Source organism: Danio rerio, chromosome 5 (genome assembly GCF_052040795.2).
Source record: "Danio rerio strain M-AB ecotype USA chromosome 5, GRCz13ab, whole genome shotgun sequence".
NCBI classification, from domain to species: domain Eukaryota; kingdom Metazoa; phylum Chordata; class Actinopteri; order Cypriniformes; family Danionidae; genus Danio; species Danio rerio.
In genome coordinates, this window is record NC_141025.1 from 79410759 (window position 1) to 79438079 (window position 27321).

General features: G+C 35.1%; 1 protein-coding gene across 9 annotated transcripts; it reads right to left on the reverse strand.

The window, feature by feature from the left end:
* Nucleotides 1–955: 955 nt before the first annotated feature.
* Nucleotides 956–26236, reverse strand: ak1 (adenylate kinase 1). Of its 9 annotated transcripts, NM_001441879.1 has the most exon segments (10): nucleotides 956–1041; nucleotides 1141–1332; nucleotides 3802–3918; nucleotides 4499–4662; nucleotides 6435–6470; nucleotides 9802–9834; nucleotides 14202–14354; nucleotides 22822–23063; nucleotides 25540–25626; nucleotides 26095–26236. In NM_001441879.1, coding segments are annotated over 6 exon segments (585 nt in total). In that variant the 5' UTR covers nucleotides 9809–9834; nucleotides 14202–14354; nucleotides 22822–23063; nucleotides 25540–25626; nucleotides 26095–26236; the 3' UTR covers nucleotides 956–972.
* Between the last annotated feature and the right edge of the window lie 1085 nt (nucleotides 26237–27321).

Here is a 27321-nt window from a genome sequence, read left to right on the forward strand (position 1 = left end):
CTCAGCAGTGTGCATGTGATCCCTCATCAGTGTGCAGGCGAGCCTTTATCCGGCTACATCTTGCTAAGAGATCACCTAAACAGTGTGCATGTGGTCCCTTAGCAGTGTGCATTTGTTCCCTCTACAGAGTGCAGGTGGTTACTTAGCAGGGAGCATGGGCTCACAATAGTGTGCAGCTGATCCCTTAGCAGTGTACTGGCATCCCTTAGCAGTGTGCAGATGACGCCTTAGCAGTGTGCATGTGCTCCCTTAGCCATGTGCATCATGCTATATGATCACCTGAACAGTGTGTATGTGATCCCTTAGCAGTATGCATGTGTTCCCTCAACAGTGTACATCTTGCTACGAGATCACCTGAAGAGTGTGCATGTGGTCCCTTAGCAGTGTGCAGGTGTGACACCTCAAAAGTGTGCAGGCGATCCCTCAACAGTGTCCAGGGGATCCCTTAGCAGTACACATGTGTTCCCTCTGCAGTGTGTAGGTGACCCCTCGGCAGTGTGCATGTTTTCCCTTAGCAGTGTGAATGTGATCCCTTAGCAGTATGCAGGTGTTCCCTCAGCAATGTGCCGGTGTTCCCTGAAAAGTGTGCAGGCTATGCCTTAGCAGTGTGCAGTCGATCCCTTAGCATTATGCATGTCTTCCCTCAGCAGTGTGCAGACACTGCCTTAGCAGTGTGCACATGCTCCTTTAGCCATGTGCATCTTGCTAAGGGGTCATTTGACCAGTGTGCATGTGATCCCTTTGCAATATGCATGTGTTCCCTCAGCAGCATGCAGGTAATCCCTTAACGGTGTGCATGTGATCCCTTAGCAGTGTGCATCTTAAAAAACGTGCATGTGTTGCCACGGTGGTGTGCAGAGCGCCAGTGATCCTTCACCAGTGTGCTTGTGCTCCCTCAGTAGTGTGCAAGGGTGCAAATATGAGAGCAGCAGTAAAATAAACAGCAAACAGGATCTGGTGGTCAAGTGTTGTTTACTTCAGCTCATCGATAGCTTTCTCTACAATAGCGAACACCTCGTCCACGGGCAGCTCCGAGTTTATCTGGAGGAAAAGAGAGAGACAAGTCCTTAATTCAGCTGGACACTAGTGAAGCAGGACTGCCGCGAATCATGTTTGAGCATGTCAGTGTTATCTGCGCACCTTCCTGACGATGCCGCGCTGCTCGTAGAAGGCGATGACGGGCTCTGTGGCTTTATAATACAGATCCAGACGCTTCTTGATGGTCTCCTCGTTGTCGTCTGCGCGGCCGCTAGTTTCTCCGCGCTTCATCAGTCTCTTCACCATTGTCTCGCCTTTAGCATCGATATACAGCAGCAGAGCCGGAGCGCCGATCTGATCGACAGAAAAACACCAACAGATAACTCGCACACACTCATTAATATTGTTAACATGTTAGCAGCATGTTTTAGAATGTTACTAGCATGTTTTCGTACATTACGTTGTGTTTTAGCACACTGCTACTACGCGTCTTGGATGCTTTACAATCTTGCTAACATTAGTAGCATGTTTTAAAATGTTGAGTTGTTTTGTCTGATGTTACTAGCATGTTTTAGGATGTTGCTAGCATGTTGTAGCATACTGCTAACATTGCTAATTGTTTAGCACATTATTGTTATTAGTCTACCATGTTTTACAATATTGTAACAAGTTAGCAACATGTTTTAAGATGGTGCTAATTGTTTTAGCACATTGCTATCATCTGTCGAGCATGTTTTATAATCTTGTGAATATGTTTATAGAATCTTTTAGGATGTTACTAGCATGTTTTCATACATTACGTTGTTTTAGCACACTGCTACTATGCGTTTAGGATGCTTTACGATGTTACTAACATTAGCATCATGTTTTAAAATGTTAAGGATTTGGCAAACTGTTTTAGCACATTGCTATTATCGGTCTAGCATGTTTTATAATCTTGCGAACATGTTAGTAAAGTGTTTTAGGAGGTTGGTAGCATGTTGTAGCATATTGCTAGCTGTTTTGACGCACTGTTGTTATGTGTCTACTATGTTTTACAATATTATTAACAAGTTAGCAGCATGTTTTAAAATGTTGGTAACATATTTGCTAATTGTTTTAACACATTGCTATTATCTGTCGAGAATGTTTTGAAATCTTGTTAATGTTAATAGAATGTTTTAGGTATTACTAGCATGTTTTTGTACATTACATTGTGTTTTAGCACATTGCTACTATTCGTCTAGGATGCTTTACAATGTTGCTAACATTATTAGCATGTTTAAAAATGTTGGTGACATTTGTGAACTGTTTTAGCACATTGCTATTATCTGTCTTGCATGTTTTATAATCTTGCGAACATGTTAGTAAAATGTTGTAGGATGTTGCTAGCATGTTGTAGCATATTGCTAGCTGTTTTAACACACTGTTTTTATGTGTCTACTTTGTTTTACAATATTGTTAACAAGTTAGCAGCATGTTTTAAGATGGTGCTAATTGTTTTAGCACATTGCTATTATCTGTCTAACATGTTTATAATCTTCCAAACATGTTAACAGAACGTTTTAGGATGTTAATAGCATGTTGTATCATACTGCTGGGAGTTTTAGCACATTGTTATGCGTCTAGCATGTTTTTACAAAATTGCTAACATGTTAGTAGCATGTTTTTAGAATGTTGCTAACATATTACTAATTGTTTTAGCACATTGTTGCTATTTGTCTAGCATGATTTACAATATTACTAACGCTTTGTACAATATTGCTAACATTAGTAGCATGTTTAAGAATGTTACTAGCATGTTTAAGTATATTACCTTCTGTTTTAGCACACTGCTAAAATATGTCTGGCATTTAACATATTGATACGTGTTTTAACACACTACTATTAAGTGTCTAGCATGTTACACAATATTGCTAGCATGTTTTAGAATGTCACTAGCATGTTTTATATTATTACATTATGTTTTAACACACTGCTGTTATGTGTCAATGATGTTTACATTTTTTGCTAACATGTTAGTAGCATGTTTTAAAATATTGCTAGCATTTTGTATGCTAACATATTGCTAATTGTTTTAGCACATCATTGTTATTTGTCTGCCATAATTTACAATATTGCTAATATGTTTTACAAAATTGTTATCATGTTAGTAGCATGTTTTGCGATGTTTCTAGCATGTTATAGCATATTGCTAGGTGTTTTAGCACATTGTTATGTATCTAGCATGTTTTTAACAATATTGCTAACATGCTAGTAGCATGTTTTAACATATCGCTAGCATTTTGCATGTCAACATATTGTTTATTGTTTTAGCAAGTTGTTGTGTGTGATGATTTACAATATTGTTAACATGTTAGTAGCAGGTTTCAGGATGTTGCTAGCATGTTGTAGCATATTGCTAGATCTTTTTCCAAACTGCTATTATGTGCATTTTTTTTCAGTATTGTTAACATGTTAGTAGCATGTTTTAAAATGTTGCTAAGCTATTGCGTTATTTCACCTAGTTATCATGTTTCGTAATATTATCATGTTAGCAGCATGTTTTAAGATGTTTCTAGCATTTTGTAAGCTAATATTTTGTTAATTGCATTAGCACATTGTTGCTATATGTCTGGCATGTTTTCTAATTTTTCTAACATGTCAGTAGCTTGTTTAAGATTGTTGCTAACATAATGCTAATTGTTTTAGCACATTGCTGTTGTCTATAGTTTTAGAATATTAAATTGTTAGCAGCTTGTTTTAAGATGTTGCTAGCCTTTTGCTACACATAGCAATTATGCATCTAGCATGTTTTACAATATGGCTAACATGTCAGCAGCATGTTTTCTGACACTCTTCTACCTTCTTCTCAAACTCCTCCCCCTGCTTGACCTCTCGAGGGTATCCGTCGATCAGGTAACCTTTAGAGACGTCAGCCTTGGCGATCATGGCGTCTTTGATCATGTCCAGAACGGTGTCCTGCAGGAAATAAAACACCGTCAGTCCTTCATCAGTGACTTGTGAGAAAACATCAGAACAGATCTGTTCGGTTAGACATTTAAGATGAAACCCTGCAGCTCTCTGACCCTCTATATACTATGCATGTGTCAAAAAAAAAAAATTTGACTGTATCTTCTGCGTCAGGAGACCTATAAACAGGGATTAAACCCAGTTGTGTGTGTCAGCAGTGTGTGAGTATCTCCAGCAGCCTCTAATGGTCAACATGAATTGTGTTTGTTATAATCGGACTTGCTGAATTGACACACTTTGATTGACATTCTCCTTTTGTACGTGTCATCAGAGGGGGAAAGCCCCGCCCACTAGTCCGCATCTCTCCATCTCATTAGCATCTCCAGCAGCCCTGAGTGAGAAGCAGCCGTCTGTCCATTAGCCATTAGAGTGTTTGAGCTGCTGAAGATAATGTCAGCATAGACTAAGAGGATTATAGATGTGGAGTTTAAGATGAACAGCGACAGGAGTGTTCATCAAGCACAGACTCACACTGAAGCACACATACACACAGTCCTGTGTTATATATGTGTGTGTGTATGTGACTGACCAGAGGCACGAGCTCTCCCTTCTGCATGATGGCCTGCAGCTGCTTGCCTCTTTCTGAACCGGACGCCACCTCCGCGCGCAGCAGGTCACCTGAGGACAGGTGAGTGTAGCCGTACTTGGCCACGATCTTCTCACACTGAGTGCCCTTTCCAGAGCCGGGACCACCTGACCACACACACACACACACACACACACACACACACACACACACACACACACACACACAAAAGTTCAATTCCTATTCCCAGTTCCGGAGCTGATGGAGTTGATTTAGAGAGTCGATTCCTCACTGCTCTTTTTCAATTCTTGGGAAATTTTGATTATTATCATCACGAAGGAGTCGAATTACTTAACAAATTTTTAAGATTTAAAAATGGAATTCAGTTCAACCTTTGGAATTGACTCTTCATTATCAACAATTTCAGTTCCTAAATCTGTGGCATGTTGAAATACAGTTGAAAGCAGAAGTTTACATACACCCTATAAAAATGTTTAAAAAGGTCGGATGTTAATGAGACTTAACTTTTTCTCTTAGGTAAGTTTAGGTGTGTTTCTGTCGTGCTTAACAGCAGAATAATGAGAGAGATATTGTTTGAGAAATTGTTATAACTCTTCTTGAAAGTCAAGTTTACATACAATAAGATTATTCTGCCTGTGATAAAGCTCAGATGATGATGTCAGGGTTTTGGAAGTTTCTGATTGGCTGATTGACAACATTTGAGTTAATGTGAGGCACAACTGTAGAATAGTATTGAAGGAAAAGCTCAAACACACTGCTTCCTTGTGTGAAAACATGAGAAAATCAACAAGCCAAAATCAACAACAAAGCCAGATTACCATTAGCTGAATGACACTGGGGAATAGACTAATGTTTGGAGACATGTCCTGTGCTCTGATGGAGCTAAGATTGAACTGTTTGGCCACAATAACCATTTGGAGGACAAAGGGGAAAGCGCACAAGCCTAGAACACCATCCCAACTGTGCAGTATGGGGGCGGCAGCATCATGTTGTGGGGCTGTTTTGCTGCAGGAGGGACTGGTCCACTTCACAGCATAGATGGCATCATGAAGACAGAACATCATGGAGAAATACTGAAGCAACATCTCAACACATCAGCCAGGACATTACAACTTGGCCACACATGGGTCTTCCAGACAGACCATGACCCTAAGCACACTGCCAAATGAGTTCAAATGTGCTTTAAGGACAGCAGAGTGAATGTTTTGGAGTGGCCATCACAAAGCCCTGACCTCAATCCTATAGAAAACATGTGGGCAGAGATGAAAAAGCTTGTGCGAGCAAGACAGCCTACAAATCTGATTCAGTTACAGCAATTCTGCCAGGAGGAATGGGTCGAAATTCCTGCAAACTATTGTGAGAAGCTTGTGGAAGGAGACCCAAAACACTTGACCAAAGTTATACAGTTTACAAGCAAAGCTAAAAAATACCAAGGAAGTGTGTGTAAACTTCTGACTGTCTAGAAATTAATAACAAATTCTCTCATTATTCTGGCATTTAGCAAATGTAAATCATTTAGTTAATCCTAACAGACCTAAAATAGTGAACATTTATTATGAGTTACCATCAGAGATTTTTACAAAAATGGTTATGCTGCTTTTTTTAGAGTCTATGCAAACTTCTGCTTTCAACTGTACATTTTCTGATGTTTTATGAGCAGCAGATTATTGACATTCAAGCACATTTAAAAATGTAAGAGAAATAATTATGAAATACATAATATGAATATTAATATAAATAATAACAAATTTTAAAAAGTTAAAACAATCTCAGCATAATAACAGCAAATATCTAAATGAAGACTGAACTTTTACACTGCATTATGTAGTAATTCTGTGCTTATGATCAACATTTATAAACACACATCATGTTTATTTTGTACACATTCGCCAAAACATGCCTCTTCAGTTCAACTCACCCACGACAAAGACGATCTTAGCATTTTTGATTTTATCTGTAAAACAATGAGACAGTCAGTCAGAAATACAGCGCATGAGTGAGGGTTTGCTATGATGTGGAGTTATTGATTATTAACTCATATCATTATCATTAAATTATGATTCATTTACCGTCTGGCTTCATGACAGCGGCTGCTGATTTACTGGAGCACCCTAAACCCATTTCTCCTTCACACTGATAGAAAGTGTGTGTATATGTGTGTGTGTGTGTGTTTCCTTCAGGTACTTCTAAATGCTTCAGATCACCATGGCAACTGTTGCCAACATAGTTCTGATCATGAACGCAAACTGTCCAGATTTACCATAACAACAACATACACACATACATCATGATACATATAAAACAATGCAAGAGATGAAAGTATACTGTATTTATCCTGTTTATGACTGATATGAGCAGTTAATTAATAAATTAACACTTTCAGATGAAAGATTGCCTGTTAATTTACTTGTCATCTAAATATATATTTGACAAAATGCTCATACCTCAATGTAAATCATATATATAAACATTTCATATACTATATAAATTATAGAAGAATATATATTATAATAATACATTTCAGAAATATTATATATATATAAATATTATTAAAAATATTAATAAACAAATATTATATATATTATATATATATAAACAGAATATGACGTTTTCAAATGATGTACTTGGAAATGCACTGATTCATATGTAATTATTTTGTAGAAATATAAAATAAATATGAGATATAACACACTTTTTCAAAAACTTTTTTATTTACAGATACAAAATAAAATAATAATAAAATATTGCTAAATAAAATTTCTCTCCATGCTGTTAATCAAATTTTTGTCTGCATAAATAAATAAATAAATTTATATATTGATTGATTGATTAATTAAATAATAAATAAATAAATAAAAATAAATAAATAAATAAATAAATAAATAAATTAATTAATTAATAAATTAATTAATCAATTAATCAATAAATCAATCAATAAATAAATAAATAAATATATTTATTTATATATTGATTGATTGATTGATTGATTGATTTATTAATTAATTAATTAATTAATCAAATAATAAATAAATAAATAAATAATTTAATTAATTAATTAATAATTAATACATCATTTCTCTAGAGAAGACTCTTTTTCCTCATTAGGATCATATATTATCACCGGGACTTAAAAGCTGGACTGAAACTGTAGTCTGAGCCCCTTATGTCCACTATATTGAAAAAAGTTCTGCATGTTTTCCTCAATAAACTCTATTTAGGCTAAAAAAAAAAAAAAAAATGATCAGGAAAAGTTAATTCTGGACAGTGGCGCCCCCAGAACATTTTTCTTATGGCTGGCCAACTAAGGCACACATCAAATCACGGGGTGGCACACATGAATTGTGCATATATTGTGAATAAAGAGCAATGTTATATTTCTGTTTCTGGTATTTTAATTAATTTCATTAATAACTCTTGAAATATTGCAATTTATTACTTGAAATAATTCAGCAAGTAGACGTGCAAACCAAATAAAAATCAATATTTAGTTTTAAAAAAACCTTTCAGGTGAGTTATTTTGCACATGTACAGCATACAAAAGGCATTACTACATACACACACACAAACACTCACTATACACACCCAATACCATCATTCATCCATGCTCCTTTTTGAGCCACAATATTATTAATACATATTCTTCTGTTGATGTACATTTTTGCAAATTACAAACATAAAATCATTGAGATTTTTGGCCCTTTTAAGTCAACCAGCAATATAATGGAGCCGCTGAATAAACTAGATTCTGAAGAGCTGATTTCAAAACGCATTTATTTATTTATTTTGTATTTGTGGTTTTCATTCAGATAAAACGCTACTTTTTAATTTAAAAAATAATAATTTCTTAATACAAAGTGTGCAATCTCAGTGAATCCGCCTCGTCCACAATAATTTAGAGGATTCATTTTATTAATTAATTAATTTATCTATTTACTGAAATATTGTGAATTTACCCAAGTACATTTACATTAATAATATCAACAACTAAATCATATTAGAATGGCCACAGGGGCGGCCAGAATTTATACAAGGGTGGCCGTGGGGGCGTCCCCTGATTCTGGAAGCTCCTGCAACACACTGAATGTCCACATGAGGGCACCAGAGACCAGAAATACTGAGTGAACGACGGCACTCTTTTGAGTGTGTGTGTGTGTGTGTGTGTCATACAATTACCCACTGGGTGAGTAAAGTTAAGTGTGTGTAAAGGTCAGAGCTGCTGTTCGTCTCAATCTGCCAGCGGCTCCTTTATTAGGAGGTGTGTGTGTGTGTTTGGCCAGTGTTTGGACATCCATGAGGTCTGGGGCGTGTTAAAGGATTCCACAATATTAATTTTTATGAATAAGATCTGATGTGTGAAGGATGAAAGACAACTTGCTCTACAATACCGGATTTGTATAAATGTACAATGAATGTGTATGAGTTCAGCCTGATTCCACTGTAAACGGTTAGCTGACTACTAAACCTAACGGACTGCGAGCAGATCATCGACATACAGTGTTTTCATTTCTGTCATGGATTCTGTGTTGCCAGATATTTATACGAAGAACAAACAAAAGCAATACCATGAAATATTGTGCGGCACGCTGGCTCAGTGGTCAGCACTGTGGCCTCACAGCAAGAAGGTCGCTGGTTTGAGTCATTCTCCTTTAGCTTAGCTACTTTATTCATCAGGGGTTGCCACAGCGGAATGAACCTCCAACGTATTCCAGCGTATGTTTTACACAGCGGATGCTCTTCCAATCGCAACCTAGTACTGGGAAACACCCATACACACTCATTCTCCCACACACACACACACTACAGCCAATCAGTTCCCCTATAGCGCATGTGTTTGGACTGAAACCGGAGCACTCGGAGGAAACGCACGCCAACACAGGGAGAACATGCAAACTCCACACAGAAACACCAACTGATTCAGCTGGGACTCAAACAGCGACACTACTGAGCCACCGCGCCACCCCAACTTAATACTGCTGTCAGTATAATAACATATAAAGATGCGATTTCCAAAGGCACAGCGTTTATAATGACTATATCTGGCAACGCAAAAAGGTTATGAATTAATTAGACACAATTAATTTAGCCACAGGACTTAAACTATTTTTCACTCATACAACATTACATTTGGTTTTGCACATAAGAAATACAGAGATCTGGACACTGTGGTCTACAGAGCTGGCTGTGTACATGTGTGTGTTGCTCATCTAAACACTCTACTGACTCCAGATCAGTCAGAAAAACCCCTTCAAAACAGAGAGTAGTGTAAATGCTGAGTAAATGCTCACCTGCCATGGCTGTCTGTGTTATGAGAGATTATCCTGCAACAGAAATGAAAGACCAGATTAGTTGGGAATTGTCTGTTCGTCGCTCCTGCGTTCTCATCTGAACCCTCATCTGCAGACGGTGAAGCTCAAACTGAGCATGCCCAAATGCTGAAACACGAGAGGAGATGTTGCTTAAAATCCCCACAGAGGCCTGCAATACTGGCACACAATTACCCATACACACTTCACACTCCCTCTACACACACACAAATATATTAAGTACATGAATATGATGCTTTGATACTGTATAAACAGTTTGATCTGTCATAAATCCCAACCATACATCATAACACACACCTTAAAAGCCTTAAAGTACTGTTTAGTGTGCTTATTAAGTCATGATACACATTTGCATACGTTCTCATCAACTATATATGGCAACACACACACACACACACACACACACACAATCAAAGACACACCCACCCTACAGGAAACATTATGATAAATAAAAGATTTCAAACATACTTCTTAGTGTACTTTTTAAAGAAAACACCAATGCCATTATATTAATACATAATATTGAACCGCTCGGTACGACCTCCACGGTTCAATACGCGCTTGTGAATTGCGGTTTCTTTGGTTTTGCGTTTAAATAATTTGTGTGTGTTTTATATCTCCCCGAATTGACTGTGTGTGCCTGTAAATCCATGAGCTGAGATGAGGAAACTCCTCCCCGCGAGTAAATATCCAATCACTATGCTCTAAAGTTAGGGGGCGCTTGACCATCACTCCACTCTTTAACACTGCGAGCGACGGTGAAGTGAGGCTGAGGCAACAGTCTTTCAAATCTGCGGTGAGAGGACATTTCGGTTTTGCCAGTAAGTATAATGCCAAAACGGTGGACAAAAAATAACTGTGCGAGCATTGATTTACACGTATAACCATGACTGCACATCTGCAGCACCATCACCCAGCAACATCACTGTCTGAAGCAGGAGAGCAGAGAAGGTAATGAAGTCCTCCAAACAGCATCAATCCCTCGCTGAATCCTTCAAGCAAACAAACCCAACTGGCTCCGAGAGACACATCAAATAACAAAGGCAGTGCTGGTGTCTATTTTTATTTTTTATTTTGGGTGATTGGAGATGTGACTTTTTCAGCACCGAGATAATTAAGATAGTTTATTTATGTTTACTGAAGTACAAATATGTTGATTTGCAATGGCCAATTCATCTTTATTAACTTCACATGTGTGTTTATTTTCAAAGTGGAGGATTTGATGTGTTCCCCAGTGTGTACATGGGCTTCCAGCAGCTGTGAGATTTCACTGTTCATTCTTTTACACAATACACTAGGAACTACTGTACTTTTCTTGGCTTTAATGTAAAACTGTTTTTATTTTTAACCCCTTACTGTTCCTATTGCCTACAGAAAAAAACAACGATTGATATGTGTCTTGTTATTGCAAGGCGTTTGATAGCACTCTATTGGAAGAACACAGATTGAACACAGTACACATTACACTACACTGGAAAGAATAACCTACAGTATAAAGAGCAAATTAAAGGAGCACCATAAAATTTGGGATCTGTTTATACAATTTTTGGAATATAACTATACAATGGCACAAGCAAATACCTCTCACACTATTGATTAATTGATTGATATACGTATATGTGTATTTTTATTTGTGGAATACAGTATATGTTTTTCTTTGCCTTAGCCCATGTATAACAATACATCTACCTGCTAAACTGAATCTGGATGCTTAGGGGGAGGAGGTAAAATGTAAAAAAGTGTATTCTCATGCTAAATTTCAAGTGTTTTTTCTACATTAAAATAAAATGTTAAAAAAAAATAAACACAATTTAAGCCAAGAGAACCAAACCGAACCGAAAACCATGTTAAAAAAACTGAGGTATGTATTGAACCGTGGGCTAACTGTAATGTTGCATCCCTACATCATACACATTTGTATATCTATGTATGACAACAACACACACACATACACACACATATACACACACACACACACTTCAGCATATGTAAATGAGGTCTGATTACTCTTTATTATTGACCTTCTACAACCTCTCTCACCGTCTGTTACTGTACATGCAGTCAAATAAGCCCTATTATCCGAGTAAAACATTGACCAAGAGTGAGAGCAGGACACTTTGAGTGAGCTTCACACATTTGTTTATCCACCAGAGGATATTCCAGCGTCTTCAGTGCAGAAAACAGCCTTTATTTAATTGTGAATGATCTCTTCCGCTTTATATACAAGCTATTTTAGGTGTGTGTACACCTTTAAGGTTAACTTTTGAAAAGTGTGTGTGTGTACGTGTTTTTGTGACATATCTGTATAATGACATGGGTATGACACAGCTATTACAAAAAGAGGTGAAATATGAGGACATTGGTGACGTCCTCGTTTCTCGAAAAGCTTATAAATCACACAGAGTCTCCTGTGATGGTTGGGTTTAGGGGTGAGGTGAGGGCAATACAATATACGGTGTACACAGTATAAAATGAATGGAAACCTATGTAACGTGCCCACTTTTCACAAAAACAAACGTGTGTGTGTGTGTTTTGTGCTTCAGCAGCATTCGTTAGACTGTATATCAGTAAGGAATGACAAGTAAGTCATGATTTCAGTTTTGCTTTTACGACAGCTGATTCTCCAGGAGACACACTGAATGTGTTTCATTCAAAGTACATTGAATTAAGTAGAGAACAATAAGGTTTCTGATCATTTAGTCTCCATTTCAGGGGTCACCACAGTGCAATGACTGGCAACTATTCCAGCATATGTATTACACAGCGGATGCCCTTCCAGCTGCAATCCCGTACAGGGAAACACCCATACACACTCATTCACTCACACACCACAGCCAATTTAGTTCATCAATTCCCCTATAGCGCACGTGTTTAGACATGCAAACGCCAACTGACTCAGCCGGGACTCGAACCAGTGACCTTCTTGCTGAGTGCTAACCACTGAGCCACCTGCTTTCTGATTATTTTATTCAATTAGCCTTAATGCAAAGGCTAAGTCTTAATGAGAATCCCTGCTCTACATCAATATAAACCAATACATAAACCCAACTGCTCATGACTATTAATAGGCAGCTAATTATTATTATTATTGAGGCAAAAGTCTTAGTTAACGGTTTGTTAATAGCAAGAATTATACCTTAAAATATAATTAGACCGATGTTTTTAGGAACACTAAGATATTTGTGCTGAGAAAGAACATCTTTGCATTGTGTGTGAAGCGTAAATGAAGTATATACTGTAACGCAGGCAGGTCACACACGCCTCAACACAAACCCAGAAGAGGAAGCACTGACTGACTGATGCTGTAGAGCAGCACAAAGCTGACAGCAACTCAAACGTTTCTCTGCGTACAATTATTAATAGCAGCAGTTATTGCAGCGGAGGTATTTCTGGCCTCCAAGCTGAAGTAAGTGTCGCATGTGTTTATGCATATAACTCAACCCAGGCTCACTGGACATACGTGGCCAGCGCTACATTTCAATAACCAACAAATACATTTTCTTATAGTTCTTAGCTGCGTCCTAAATGGCACACTCATGCACTATGTACTTATGCACTTACACACTCAACAGGATAGTATATGTGTGTAGTGTCGTCCCAAATGGCACAGACTGCTGAACATGACGATGAGTTCACTGTACACAAATGGCCTCCACAGTCACCAGAGCTCAATCCAATAGAGCAGCTTTGGGATGTGGTGGAACGGGAGATTGGCATCATGGATGTGCAGCCGACAAATCTGCAGCAACTGTGTGATGCTATCATGTCAACATGGAGCAAAATCTCTGAGGAATATTTCCAGTAGCTTGTTGAATCTCTGCCATGAAGGATTAAAGCAGTTCTGAAGGCAAAAGGGAGTACAACCTGGTACCAGTAAGGTGTACCTAATAAAGTGGCCAATATATAAGCCCAGGAAATATCAACATTTCATCAATCTTAGTACACAATGTGACTACAGAAAAGTAAATCTTTAAATAGGAAAATTATCTAAACATTTGTTTATTTACATTTTTTAGAGATATGCTAATGGTCTAATACGATTCAATTATGTATGCTAAGCTAAGAGTGCATAAATGAATGGGTTCAATGGTAAAACTCGCATGTTTAACTTTAGTGGAGCTTTAAAATGAGAATATTCCCTTAAAATACTTATAAAAAGCGTAGTGTCCCTTTAAGACTGCAGCCCCAGTATCTGTGCATGATCTCAACTGAGTTTACTGACAGTCGGTCACACACCCACACTCTCACTCACACACCCACACCCTCACACGCTACACTGACTGAGACTCAACGCACTTCTGAAAGCATAAAGACTAAAGAGCAGTAAAACAGATACACAGATAATAAAGAGTGTGTCTTACTGTGGACTGAGCTCTGCAGCGGGACTCAAATATTCTTTCTGCCTCCGTATGACAAGTGTAAACAGATCCCTCTTTACTTGTGACGGCCCAGATGGTCATGTGACCCGTATGTAAATGATGTGTCTTCAAAGACTGGTCCTGCAGGTCTGTGCACTACAGTATATACAGTACAGTAAGGAGGATCAATATTGAGAGCACACAGTCTTGTATTAATATCAGACACTGCTGGATCATTAACTGTGACCTTGAGTGTGTTGAATGTGAGATTTTTACACACTGGTTTACACAGAACTCGGTCAAACTTTGTAGTTGTGTAGCTATGCTTTTTAACATTAATTTGAGTGTCTAATTTTTGCACTGTGATTTTGTTAGATTGGTTGATCAGCGTTGTCTTTGAATGATGGAATGTATATGCACTTATATAATAGCGTATATATGAACTCATCTCTGCTGAGCACTCTATAATTCTGTATTTGACGATAGATCTGAGTAATAGTGCACATGAAGTAAACACAGGTGAGGATTTACTGCGTCCAAAAGCTCATTTCTTGTGTTTGCAGACATCAAGTGTCTTTATGGAGTCATTTATTAACTTTGCTTGTGCTTATGTCATGTGTGTAACATCTGTGGAGTATGGTTGTGTAAACTACAGTACAGTATGTGAGGAAACACAACTATCCGTGTTCTAATAATTCGTCTTGTTTAATAAACGGGATGCTGAACTGTCTTTATTTGAGTGCCTGAACTATTTATTATCATGAAAATTGGCATCTAATGTTTTATTTTCAGTGTTTGCTTTACATTGGAGTTCCACACATCACTATATATCACAGTTCATATATCTGTAAAAAACAGAGAAACTAAAATACCATTTGAATGTATAGTATATAAAATATATTTTAATATATTAGTCATTAAATATAGATAGCACTGAATGGAGATGTACAGTGCTCAGCATAATCACAGATTATTTTAATAATAAATATTTTCTTTAATTTCTCAGTGAATACAGGCAATGTATTGTAGAGCATTTAGACAAAACAGATTTGTTTATTACAATAATATTTTAGTCACCAAATAATATTTAGAAATGGAAAGAAAATACGATAAATTTCAAGCAAAATATTGCAAATAAATTACAACCTACACATTTTTTCAGTATTTTTGCTTCTCTTGATTTTTCCTCTTTTTATTTTATTTGTATTTAATATTTCTCTATAACATATAAATTTGGCTGTGCTAGTTTTTGCACCATTCTCTTAAGTTATTTTGTTAGATGAGCTCCAGATTTGGCATCAGTACCGACTAATCTAATGTATATGCACAAATACAATATTGAAGAGCTTCCTATTGAAAAATATGAATTTAAAAGAGAGATTTGTGAGCGGTGTACGCATATATGCTGAGCACTGTATACGTTTGTTCAGTAAACAGCAAATAAAATGCATGCAACACTTTTCGTAGCAGTGCGATATGGCTGTATATTGGCACTGGTGGGAGGCGTGCGTTGGCACGAAGCTGCAGGCCGAGTGCCTTAGTGCCCCCACCAGTGCCGATATGCAGCCATATCGCACTGCTACTCGTGTGATATTGCGTTTATACAACAGTTTGACGGCATAATTGTGTGTATAAAAACAAAATCAAACCTGGAGAATCTCAAAAACCCTGTTTGTATGAGGAACTACTTTCTTCCGCCTTGGATTCAAATCATAAGCTGACAGTAAAACAGTTGAGCGTGCATCTTTTAAACTTTAGGTCTGTAGTGTCTGCTTTTTGCTGGCTGTATGTGGGCGGAGTAATACACAAAGGGTAAAGAGGCTGTACGGGTGCTGATATTACTTAAATATATCACGGCTATCAGCCAATCAGATTCAAGAACCAGACAGAACTGTTGTATAAATATATAAATATATATATATATATATATGGCATTGCAATATTTTGTTTTGTGCAATATACAGTTGAAGTCAGAATTATTCGCCCTGTTTATTTTTTCCCCCAATTTCTGTTTAACGGAGAGCAGATTTCTCCAATACATTTCTAATCATAATATGTTAATAACTCATCTCTAATAACTGATTTATTTTCTCTTTGTCAATATGAGAGTAAATAATATTAGACTAGATATTCTTCAAGACACTAGTGTTTAGCTTAAAGTGGTATTTAAAGGCTTCATTAGGGTAATTAGGGTAACTAGGCAGGTTATGGTAAATAGGCAAGTTATTGTATAATGATGGTTTGTGCTGTAGACTATTGGAAAAGAATATAGCTTAAAGGGGCTCATAATTTTGACCCAAGAATGGCTTTTAAAAAATGAAAAACTGCTTTTATTCTAGTCGAAATAAAACAAATAAGACTTTCTCCAGAAGAACAAACATTATCAGACACACTGTGAAAACTTCCTTGCTGTTAAACAACATTTGGGAAACATTATAAAAAAAGTAATTAAATTAAATATTTCTATTCTGAAAGATTTCATTAATTTAGATCGACTGAGATGTTCAAATCTTTTTCTATGCAATGCATTTGCATAAAATATAATCAAATAAACATGATTTTTGTTTTTTCTTGGCTACTATTCAAGTACAGAAATTGAACAATCAAATGACCTTATTCTAAAATGCGGAAGTGCGCCTGTTTTCGCGATTGTCTAAGAACTTCCGTTTCAGTCGCCTATGGGAGAAATGACAAGGAATAATAAACAGCAAAAAACGGTCAAACTACTTGCTCTACAAACAAATGTTTGCATGACAACACAGACCAAGTAAAATAATATAACAAGGAAATATCAGTTTACAACATCAAACAGCGAAACGAGCAGTTTTTAATGTCTAAAAGTGAATGGAAGTGAATGAGACCGGAAGTCTCGTGCCAAAAAGATTCAAATGGCAGCGCCCGCTCGTCTGCGGAGAATAAGGTCAATAATATGCATCGTTATAAACGTATAATTAAAAAATATTATCTTTATATTTTACTGTTTAGTAAAACATATAATCCTATGATGTGACTATTGAGGAAACACATTGGTCAAATGGTGTATTGTTCAGCCTTAATATACAGTCAAAACTATAAGCCCTCCTGTATATTTTCCCCAATGGAGAGATGATTTGTTTCAACACATTTCTAATCATAATAGTGTTAATAACTCATCTCTAATAACTGATGTATTTTCTCTGTGTCATGATGACAGTAAATAATATTAGACTAGATATTCTTCAAGACACTAGTGTTCAGCTTAAAGTGACATGTAAAGGCTTCACTAGAGTAATCAGGGTAAAGTTAGGGTAATTAGGCAAGTCATTGTTTAACAGTGGTTTGTTCTGGAGACAATCCAACACTAATATTGCTGAAGGGGCGAATAATATTGACCTTAAAATGGCTTTAAAACTATTAAAAACAGCTTTTATTCTAGCCCAAATAAAACTAATATGACTTTCTCTAGAAGAACAAATATTAAAGGAAACACTGTGAACAACTCCTGAATCTGTTCAACATCATTTATATGATATCTACATTTTAAGCATTTGACAGAAGCATGCATAAACACATAAACATAAAAATACAAAATAGATAAATAAAAATAAAGAGCTTTTAAATACACTATGCTGGAGCTTAGCATTTACATGACTGACTGTGAATGTAATTATTACTGTGCTTATTTCATTATTTGGTTATATACTATCTATATGAATACAGTAAGAGACTCTGTATATCTGGCTGAATAACACACAGCTGAGCTGAAGGCGCACGTCTGGTCATGTTTCCTTGCAGAAATGAGGAAGTTTTATCAGATGCCAAACCACCTCGTCAGGGCAACACAATTACTGTGGTATTTTAGCAGAAGCAACACAGCCAAGATGACTACAAAATCAACAAGGCGTCAACGTTTCTATGTCCTATTCTGCCCCTTTTTACAAGCAGTAAAATGCATCTCTGCTGTCTCTAGTGTGTGTGTGTGTGTGTGTGTGTGTGTGTGTGTGTGTGTGTGTGTGTGTGTGTGTGTGTGTGTGTGTGAAGTTTGAGCTGAGAATAGCACACAGATAATGTTCTCTAACTTTCTGAAACTGAGCCTCTTAGGCGTTTTGGTGACTGTCGCTTTAAATTCAAATGAGATAGTGCTCTTTTCATAAGAGGGCGGAGCTACAGACGGCAGACATTCTGGGGAGTTAAACAGTATTCAAATTAAGGGATTAATCAATCAAACACTGCATTGTTTTCATCCAATAATTAATATATTCTGCAATTAACCTTTAAGCTGCAAATGTTTAGACTATTGTGACTTTATTGTGTCTTAAATGTGCAAACACAGCCTTAAAAACAAATGCAAATAATAAAAGTTTCCCTCTAAGATTTGAAACGACTCTTGTATTTTCTGGACTGTAATGTCCGCTCAGCCTATCGATGCATTAAAGGTTGGAGGGTTTTGTAAGGGCTCGTCTTATGTAATGCATTGGTTAGTTTTTGGTTACTAGACAGCGTAAGTGACAGCGTTTGAGACGAGGAGGCACAAATGCAGCTTGAGGAGTGTAAAGTTTGCTATTAAAAGCTGGTGTAAATATGAAACGCTTCTCTCGGCACACAGCTGCTCCTTCAGGCAGAAACCAAAGCTTCATCTGTTCTGTGTGTATTTCAGGATTTCAGCTCAGATGTCAGAGATGCCAGAAACTGTGCATTCCTTTATAGTAGTTAACAATTATCCTGAAATTATGCAAGTGCAAGATGTTCATGGATCATCACAAAAATAAATAAATAAATAAATAAATAAATAAATACAATAATAATAATGAAAGTAATAATGGTAATAATAATAATAAATTGTAAAAAAAAAATAATAATAATAATAACAATAAAAGTAATAATAGTTAAAAAAATAATAATAAAAATGTTAAAGTAAATAAATTAAATAATAATAATAACAATAATAAAAGAAATAATAGTAAAAATAATAATAATAAAAATTGTAAAAAATAATAAAATAAATAAAATAATAATAATAATAATAAAATAAATAATATTAAAATATGAATAGTAAAAATTGTAAATAATAATAATAATAAATAAATAAACGAATAAAAAACTCCTTAAAATTGGAATGTAAAAATTTTAGTTCAGATGCCAGTGATGCCTTACAACTGTACATTGCTTTATAGAAGTTCATTATTATCCAGAAATTATGTAATTACAAGATGGTTATGGATCATAACAAAATAATAATAATAATAATAATAAATCATAATAAAAACATAATAATAATAATAATAATAATAATAATAATAAATAATAATAATAAAAATAACATAATAATAATAATAATAATAATAATGATAATAACAATAACAATAATAATAAATAAGTAAATATAAAAATAAGAACTCCTTAAAATTGGAATGCAAAGATGCAGGATTACAGTTCAGATGTCAGTGACTATTAAAATGTGCATTTATTAAATTAATAGCATAATAATTATATATTTTTAAATTAAATAATTAAAAAACATTATCTCTGTTAAACAGCATTCGAAAATATTTGAAAAAAAAATATGTATCATTATTTATATAGTTAAAGACAAAATTATATATATCTATATATATTCTATATATTTTGCCTTTAACTATATAAATAATGATACATATTCCAAATTCTAAAACAGGCCTGCAAAAATTGGCACATCAAAATTAATACAAAATAGAAACATTAAATAACAATAATTTTATTAACTTTTTTATTAATTATTGAATTTATACGGTGAAACTGTGTTCGTTTTGTTTGTTTATTTTAATAATATTCTATGCAAAAAATATCGACCAGTTGGCTACAATATAATTTCAAGCCATATTTGTGCATGAAAATCTTATTTATAGGAAAGCAGCGTCCAGTAAGTGTCTTCAGACTTCAGTTTCATGTGGAATGACCTCATAAATCAGTGGTCAGGATTTAGCAGGAGCTGCGTGTGTTTTAAAGAGGCATATGTTGGACGGTGTGTACTGGTGCTGCAGACTGACACTGATATGGGGAAACCTCCACCCTTGACCATACAGATCCACAACCAAATGGCCCACGCTAAAAAAAGATGTTCCCTGATGACCGGCACCATGTGGAGAGTGGCCAGGGTCTGACCTATCCCATGCCTAAGAATTATTTTATTATTACAATTATTACAAACACAATTTATTAATATCATTCATTCATTCATTTTCTTTCCGGCTTAGTCCCTTTATTAATCTGGGGTCACCACGGTGGAATGAACCCCCTATTATTATTATTATTCATATTATTATTATTACAAACCTCAATAAAACAAGTGTTCTGGTAATTTATGAACTACCTACATTAATAATTGTGATCACAAAAGCAGTCTTATATATTTGAGCAACAGCCAAAAATACATTTTATGGGTCAAAATTATTATTTATTTTTTATTTATGCCAAAAATCTTTAAGTAGAGATCACGTTCATGAAGATATTTTGTACACTTTCTACAGTAAACATATCAAGACTCTAATATGCATTGCTAAACACTTCATTTAAAACTTAAAAGGTGTTTTCTTTTTAGGTTTTCAGCCAAATATTGTCTTAATAAACCATACATCAATATATCTAAAGATCATGCATAAATCTCAATTTCCAAAATAAATTGACAATTAGGACTGTTATTGTGGTCCAAAGTAACAATTAATTTTTACCTTTGGACAGCTCTACCTATAACATTTTGTCATTTACAAAATGTGGGTTGCCAAATGTACAAAAAAAAGCCTACAATTCATGAATGTTCAATGTGCTCTTCCTATAGAATAACATTTACTGATCCTTCACTCCCAGTGGCTGTTCAAACCAGGCTTTTTCTTTCACCAGTATTACTCCTTCTGATACTTTTAAAGCAATATGTGGGTTAAAAGAACACAGTTCGCCGTGTCCGGATGACTTAGAAGCTAAATTTATTAAATTGGCATCTCATATTTTAATATATCCTCTTGCAAACCTATTTAATTTCCTGCTCAGTACCCTTAATTTGGAAAATGCTGAGATTGTTCCTCTTTTTAAAAGCGGTGACCCTTCTGATCTAAATAATTATAGGCCTATTTCATTGATTTAAGCTGTAGGGAACGTTTTTGAGAGATTCATTTATAATCAGATAACTAATTAAACTCAAAAATTCGATATTCTTTCTCCTCACCAGTCGGGTTCTAGACCAAATTTTTCGACTACTACAACCTTAATGAAGTTCACTAATGATATATCTTTTGACAAAAGTGAAGCCACTGGTGCAATTTTGATTGATCTCACGCTTTTGACATGTTCAGTCGTTATCTTTTGTTAGATAAGTTTTGGAATCTGTTTTTTGATTTAACTCTTACTTTCATATAGAGGCTTTAACACTAAATGATAATGATAATAATATTTAAATGTTAATATTAGTATTATTTTTATTATTAATTATTAATATTAATAATTTATTATATTATTAATAATATTTTTCACCATTAAAAAAAGTAGTTACAGACTTCCTAATTTACAAATAAGTTTGTGGCCTTAAAACACTGCAGTGACGGCTGCTTGAAGACATATTTCTTATTGTTTATTATTATTATTATTATTATTATTTGTTATATTGTTTTATTATTATTATTATTATTTGTATTATTAATATTATTATTATTATTTGTATTATTATTATTATTATTATTATTTGTCGTATTATTATTATTATTATTTGTATTATTATTATTAATATTATTATTTGTTATTATTATATTATTTATTATTATCATTATTATTATTAGATTATTTATTATTATTATTATTATTATCATTATTATTATTATTATTATTATTATTATCATTATTATTATTATTTGTTATTATTATATTATTTTATTATTATTATTTGTATTATTATTATTTGTATTATTATTATTAATATTATTATTTGTTATTATTATATTATTTATTATTATCATTATTAGATTATTTATTATTATTATTATTATTATTATTATTATCATTATTATTATTATTATACATTCTGATCTCCAACATTAACTTGTTCCAAACCTGCTTGACTTTCTTTAATAAGATACTTTGAAGAAAGCGGAAATCACTGACTTCCATATTAGGAAACCCAAATACTGTGAAAGTCAATGGTTACAGGTTTTCAGCATTCTTCAAAATATCTTCTTGTGTGTTCAACAGCACTTAACGGTGAGTAAATAGTGAGCACATTTAAATATCTGTGTGAACTGTCCCTAGTCGAAGCCATTCTCATTCACATCAAAGAGTCAGAGAGCCGCATTCTCCTGTTTCCGTAGCGACGGCGCCGCTGTCCCTTTAAGAGGGGATCTGTGACGTAAATGAGGCCGTGTTTACAATATAGATCGGTGTTTATTCCTCAGATCTGTACAGTGTGAGAGATGCTCTGAGGGACGTCACAGCTGTCAAAACACACTGCGCTTCTCATGCAGCAAAAATAACAACCTCCTCCTTGAACAAGCACTGCAAGACCTTAAAGAGCTTAACTCACACTCATGTGCGCACACACATACTCATGCATGCACACACACACACACACATAGAATAATCTGATTTCCTCCTGTATTACTGCACTTCCCGTCTCTGTACTGACCTGTCTCTCTCTCTCTCTCTCTCTGTCAGTGTGGGTGTGTGTGTCCGCTGAAGTGTGTGTCCGGCTCCTCTCAGTCTGCGTGACCCGCTGCACGGCTGCCCTCCTCTGCCCACCACCGCTTTATATAGAGCGCTGAGGCTCCGGCTGACGCACCGCACGGCACTCTGGGAAGAGAAGACTGCTGGGAGGGACTGCAGGAATGCAAGAGAAAGCTGCCTCACCATTGGCTCATTCTCTCTGCGCTGTAATCAAAATAAATAATCATTTAATCTGGATTTGTGCTTATTTTCATCTTAAACATCTTTTAATTTTCTAACATTAACGTTTATTATGTAAATTGTACATGCACTGTATTTTTTTAAAAACATATAAGTAGATTAAAAGAGAAAATATCATCACAATTTGTTTATTTTCATCTTAAATATATTTATTTTCAAAGATTAAAGTAAAGGGTACATGCACTGTAATATTCATTCATTCATTCGTTTTCTTTCCGGCTTAGTCCCTTTATTAATTATCCAACTTATCCAGCACATGTTTTACACAGCGGATGCCCTTCCAGCTGCAACCCAACTCTGGGAAAGTTCCAGCTCAAAACTATCCCTGGGAAACACCCATACACTCTCATTCACACACACTCATACACTACATATGTGTTTGGACTGTGGGGGAAACCGGAGCACCCGGAGGAAACCCATGCCAACACGGGGAGAACATGCAAACTCCACACAGAAACACCAACTGACCCAGCCGAGATTCAAACCAGCGACCTTCTTGCGGTAAGCTACCCACTGTGCCACCGCACCACTATTCTTAAATAAAATATTAAAATTAAATTTTATTTTGGTAAGACTTTACCTGACGGGGCTGTTCATAAGAATTATGACAGTCGTTGTCATCTTAACATTACCAAGACAACATATATTGTCATAAACATGATCGCATATTATAATAGTGTCATGAATATTTTTTAATGTTTAATTTCATAACAGTGTCATTCACATTTAACAGTGCTGTACGAGATCAACACTAAATAGTTCACCCAAAAGTAAACCTTGAAAATAAAATTAATAATAAATCGCTTACTCTAATCCCTCAAGACCTTCATTTCAGGACACAAATAAAGATATTTCAGATGGATTGGAGAGCTCCCTCATCCTCCATAGAGCAAGAGTCAAGCCCAGAAAAAAACAATATGTGCTAGAATTTACAAGCAATGTGGTAAAACATGTTAGCAATTTGATTACACGTGGAAGCTAGCTATGCCATGGTAATATTTGTTTAGCAATTTGGCAAACATACTATCAATATTCTAGCAACGAGTTAAACATGATAACAACCATGTTATTAATGCAAGAAATGTATCTGAACGTGTTTTAATCTTTAAACGTTTAAAAGGGGTCAAATATTACTTCATTTTACGTGTTCGATTAGATCCGTTAAGAAAGATATATGTTAAGGAATAACACACTGGGGCTGCACGATATTGGTAAAACTGACATTGCGATGTTTTTATTTTCCTGCGATATATATTGTGATATGAATATCATTTTAATAGAGGAGATGAATAGCTCGATTTGGAGAGAATGAATCATTTTATATTAATTTTGTAGGACAAATAATCTGCATAAATTAAACTTTTTTTTCTGGAAAGTCTAACTTGGGGGATGCCCAAACTTTTTCTTATGAAGGACCAAAAACCAAACTTGATCGCGGCAAGTGGGCCAAAGGTAAATATAGTTGCCATGGCTAAATTTCTAAGTTATTTAATAATGTTTTTTTTAGAAAAACATTGACTAGAAAACATTGCTTTCTATTAACTAATACAATTTTTTTTGACATTTAATAATGAATTTATCACAATAAAAACAAAATAATCTAATTTATAACAGAATTACACTACTTTTTGACGTGATTTGCTCGCCAATGTCTTCTCCATAATCCTCTATCTGTGCAATATTTACATTTTTAAAAATCTGATTAAAAAAACTAGTGGGGTTTTGAAATCAATTAATGCAAATAATCGCGATAACCGTGAATATTTCTTAGACTATAATCGTACAATTAAAATTTACAATCGTTGCATCCCTATTGGTGGGCCAAATCAAAGGTTAAAATGGGCCAACTTTGGCCCGTGGGCCCTACTTTATGCATCTCTGGTCTAACTGTAACCAGGTACAGATTATTTAATCAAATGTAAATAAATCTGCAAAGTATTCATTATATAAAAATAACTACAATTGATCTTTGATAAAACTACAAATGTTGTACATTCACAAATGGTTTAAATAGACTTGAAATCTTACAATCATAAAACTAAGCAAACAAGCAGAAGAAACACTTTCATCCTATTAAAAACTTCACAATGTGGTTCCTGGTCAACTATAATGCCCACTAATATTTCCCAACTGATGACTACACCAAAACTGACCTTAAACAGATCCCACACATGACTGTTGCGGATTTACACATTGCTAAATCGCAATATTGTGCAGTCCTACATTTCACCTTCCTAAAACTCCTGATTCAAACATTAATCTTCACTTTTACATTAGTCGGTGGGATAATTGTCCAAACAACACCCAAATATTGTCAAATAAAAGCAGCGTTACTTTAACTAATTCCTGTAACGGCGATCAAATTACAGTTAACTTACAGAGATCTTACTGGAGACATTATAGAAGTGAGAAAGCAAAACTAATAGTAAACGTGACTTACCAATCTGTTATGTACTGTAGTCCTGCTGTGGTGGTGAAGTTGATCGATCAGCTTGATTATCAGTTCTGAATTATCAGTTGAGTTGATCTATAAATTATACTATAGATCAGTTTCAGCCTTGAAATTGATGAGGTAAAAGGAGCGTAACGGTTTTTTTTTTCGACATTCATCCAATCACAACGCACTAGACGGATAAATGGCCAATCAGAGCTCAGCGCGCTTTTCAAAACAATTAATCAGCAGTAAAGTTCAGAAGGGATACAGCTGTGGTGGATACGAACATCATTTTTGACACACTACACACATATAATGACTGTTTTTATATTACCGTGTGAGAAAGGCTTGGTTTAGGGTTGAGTAGGCGCTAATAAAATGCAATTCATTCAATATCATTCATGTTTATTTATATAACGATGTAGATTATGTATTTATTAAGTTTAATTATTACTTTAATGATTAAATTGACGTTTTTTTACATTACTATGAGGGTTGGGGTAGACAGTAATAAAATACAGTTAGTGGATCATGTAATCAATAATATATAATTAGCCTTACCTTCCAGACGCAGCTGTATCCCTTCTAGCAACAGCCCCCTAACGGCGGTTCCGAGAGGAGTCTGGCTGCAGACCTGATGCAGTGCAATCTGAGCTGCATCCCAGGCTTTTCAATAGGCTCACCTAACCCCACCCATCACAGTGACATCACTCACTCCATTTGAGTGGTTGTGTCTGACATTGCATCGCTGAGTGATGCAATCTCAGCTTGCATCATAAAGGCAGCATCCACAAAAAGTGGATTAATGGACATCAACAATGTACGGTAGGAGGAAAATGGTGTGTTTTTTGAACATTACACCATGTGAAAACATTGCATTACATTGAATACAAAAAATAATGTTATCAATAAAAACGTTAGACTTTTAATTATTATATATATATATATATATATATATATATATATATATATATATATATATATATATATATATATATATGCTTTCCCAGAGTTGGGTTGCAGCTGGAAGGGCATCCGCTGTGTAAAACATATGCTGGATTAGTTGGCGGTTCATTCCGCTGTGGCTACCCCTGATTAATAAAGGCACTAAGCCGAAACGAAAATGAAGGCATGAATATATCCATGCCATTTCTGAAATGTTTGTGATTCTACATGTTGTAAGCTGAAGTCCTTCCCTGACGGAATGAATGAATGCATTAAGAAGAAGTATAATGCAATGTATGCTGACAAAATGCTAAATAATCATAATACACACTATTATTCAAGTCTGCTTTAAACCAAAATAAATTCTCATTCAGCAAAGATGCATTCAACTGATCGAAAGAGACCGTAAATATAGATTTATAAACACTTCACACGCATCCTGCTCTATTCATCTGTGAGTGCTACTAAATAAAATGCAGCACAATTTGCACAAAAAATATTATTTTGCACAATTATAAATGTCATCTTCATGTTATAATGATTTCCGAAGGATCGTGTGATGCTGAAACTGAACTTATCTCAGAACAGTGAGACATCGCAGTGAATTAAGGGTTAATGTTCCGCTCCACTTCCTATAATGTGATGTATTGATGTTTCCCTTTTATTCTCACAAGTGAACATGTCAAAGCACACACACACACACACACACACACACACACACACACACACACACACACACACACACACAAACACTCTGTTCACTTGCATATACATACAAGCTTCATATTTGGATTTTCTATTGTAAGATGTCATAATATGCATGCATATTGAAAAAAAAAATGG

What these genes read in the sequence shown, in the direction of transcription:
- ak1 (XM_087251744.1), bottom strand. An exon ending in GGGAGGAGTTTGAGAAGAAG is followed by an intron (nt 1,333 to 3,801) that starts GTAGAAGAGTGT and finishes TCTGTCGATCAG; the next exon opens with ATCGGCGCTCCGGCTCTGCT. An exon ending in AGCGCGGCATCGTCAGGAAG is followed by an intron (nt 1,042 to 1,140) that starts GTGCGCAGATAA and finishes CTTTTCCTCCAG; the next exon opens with ATAAACTCGGAGCTGCCCGT.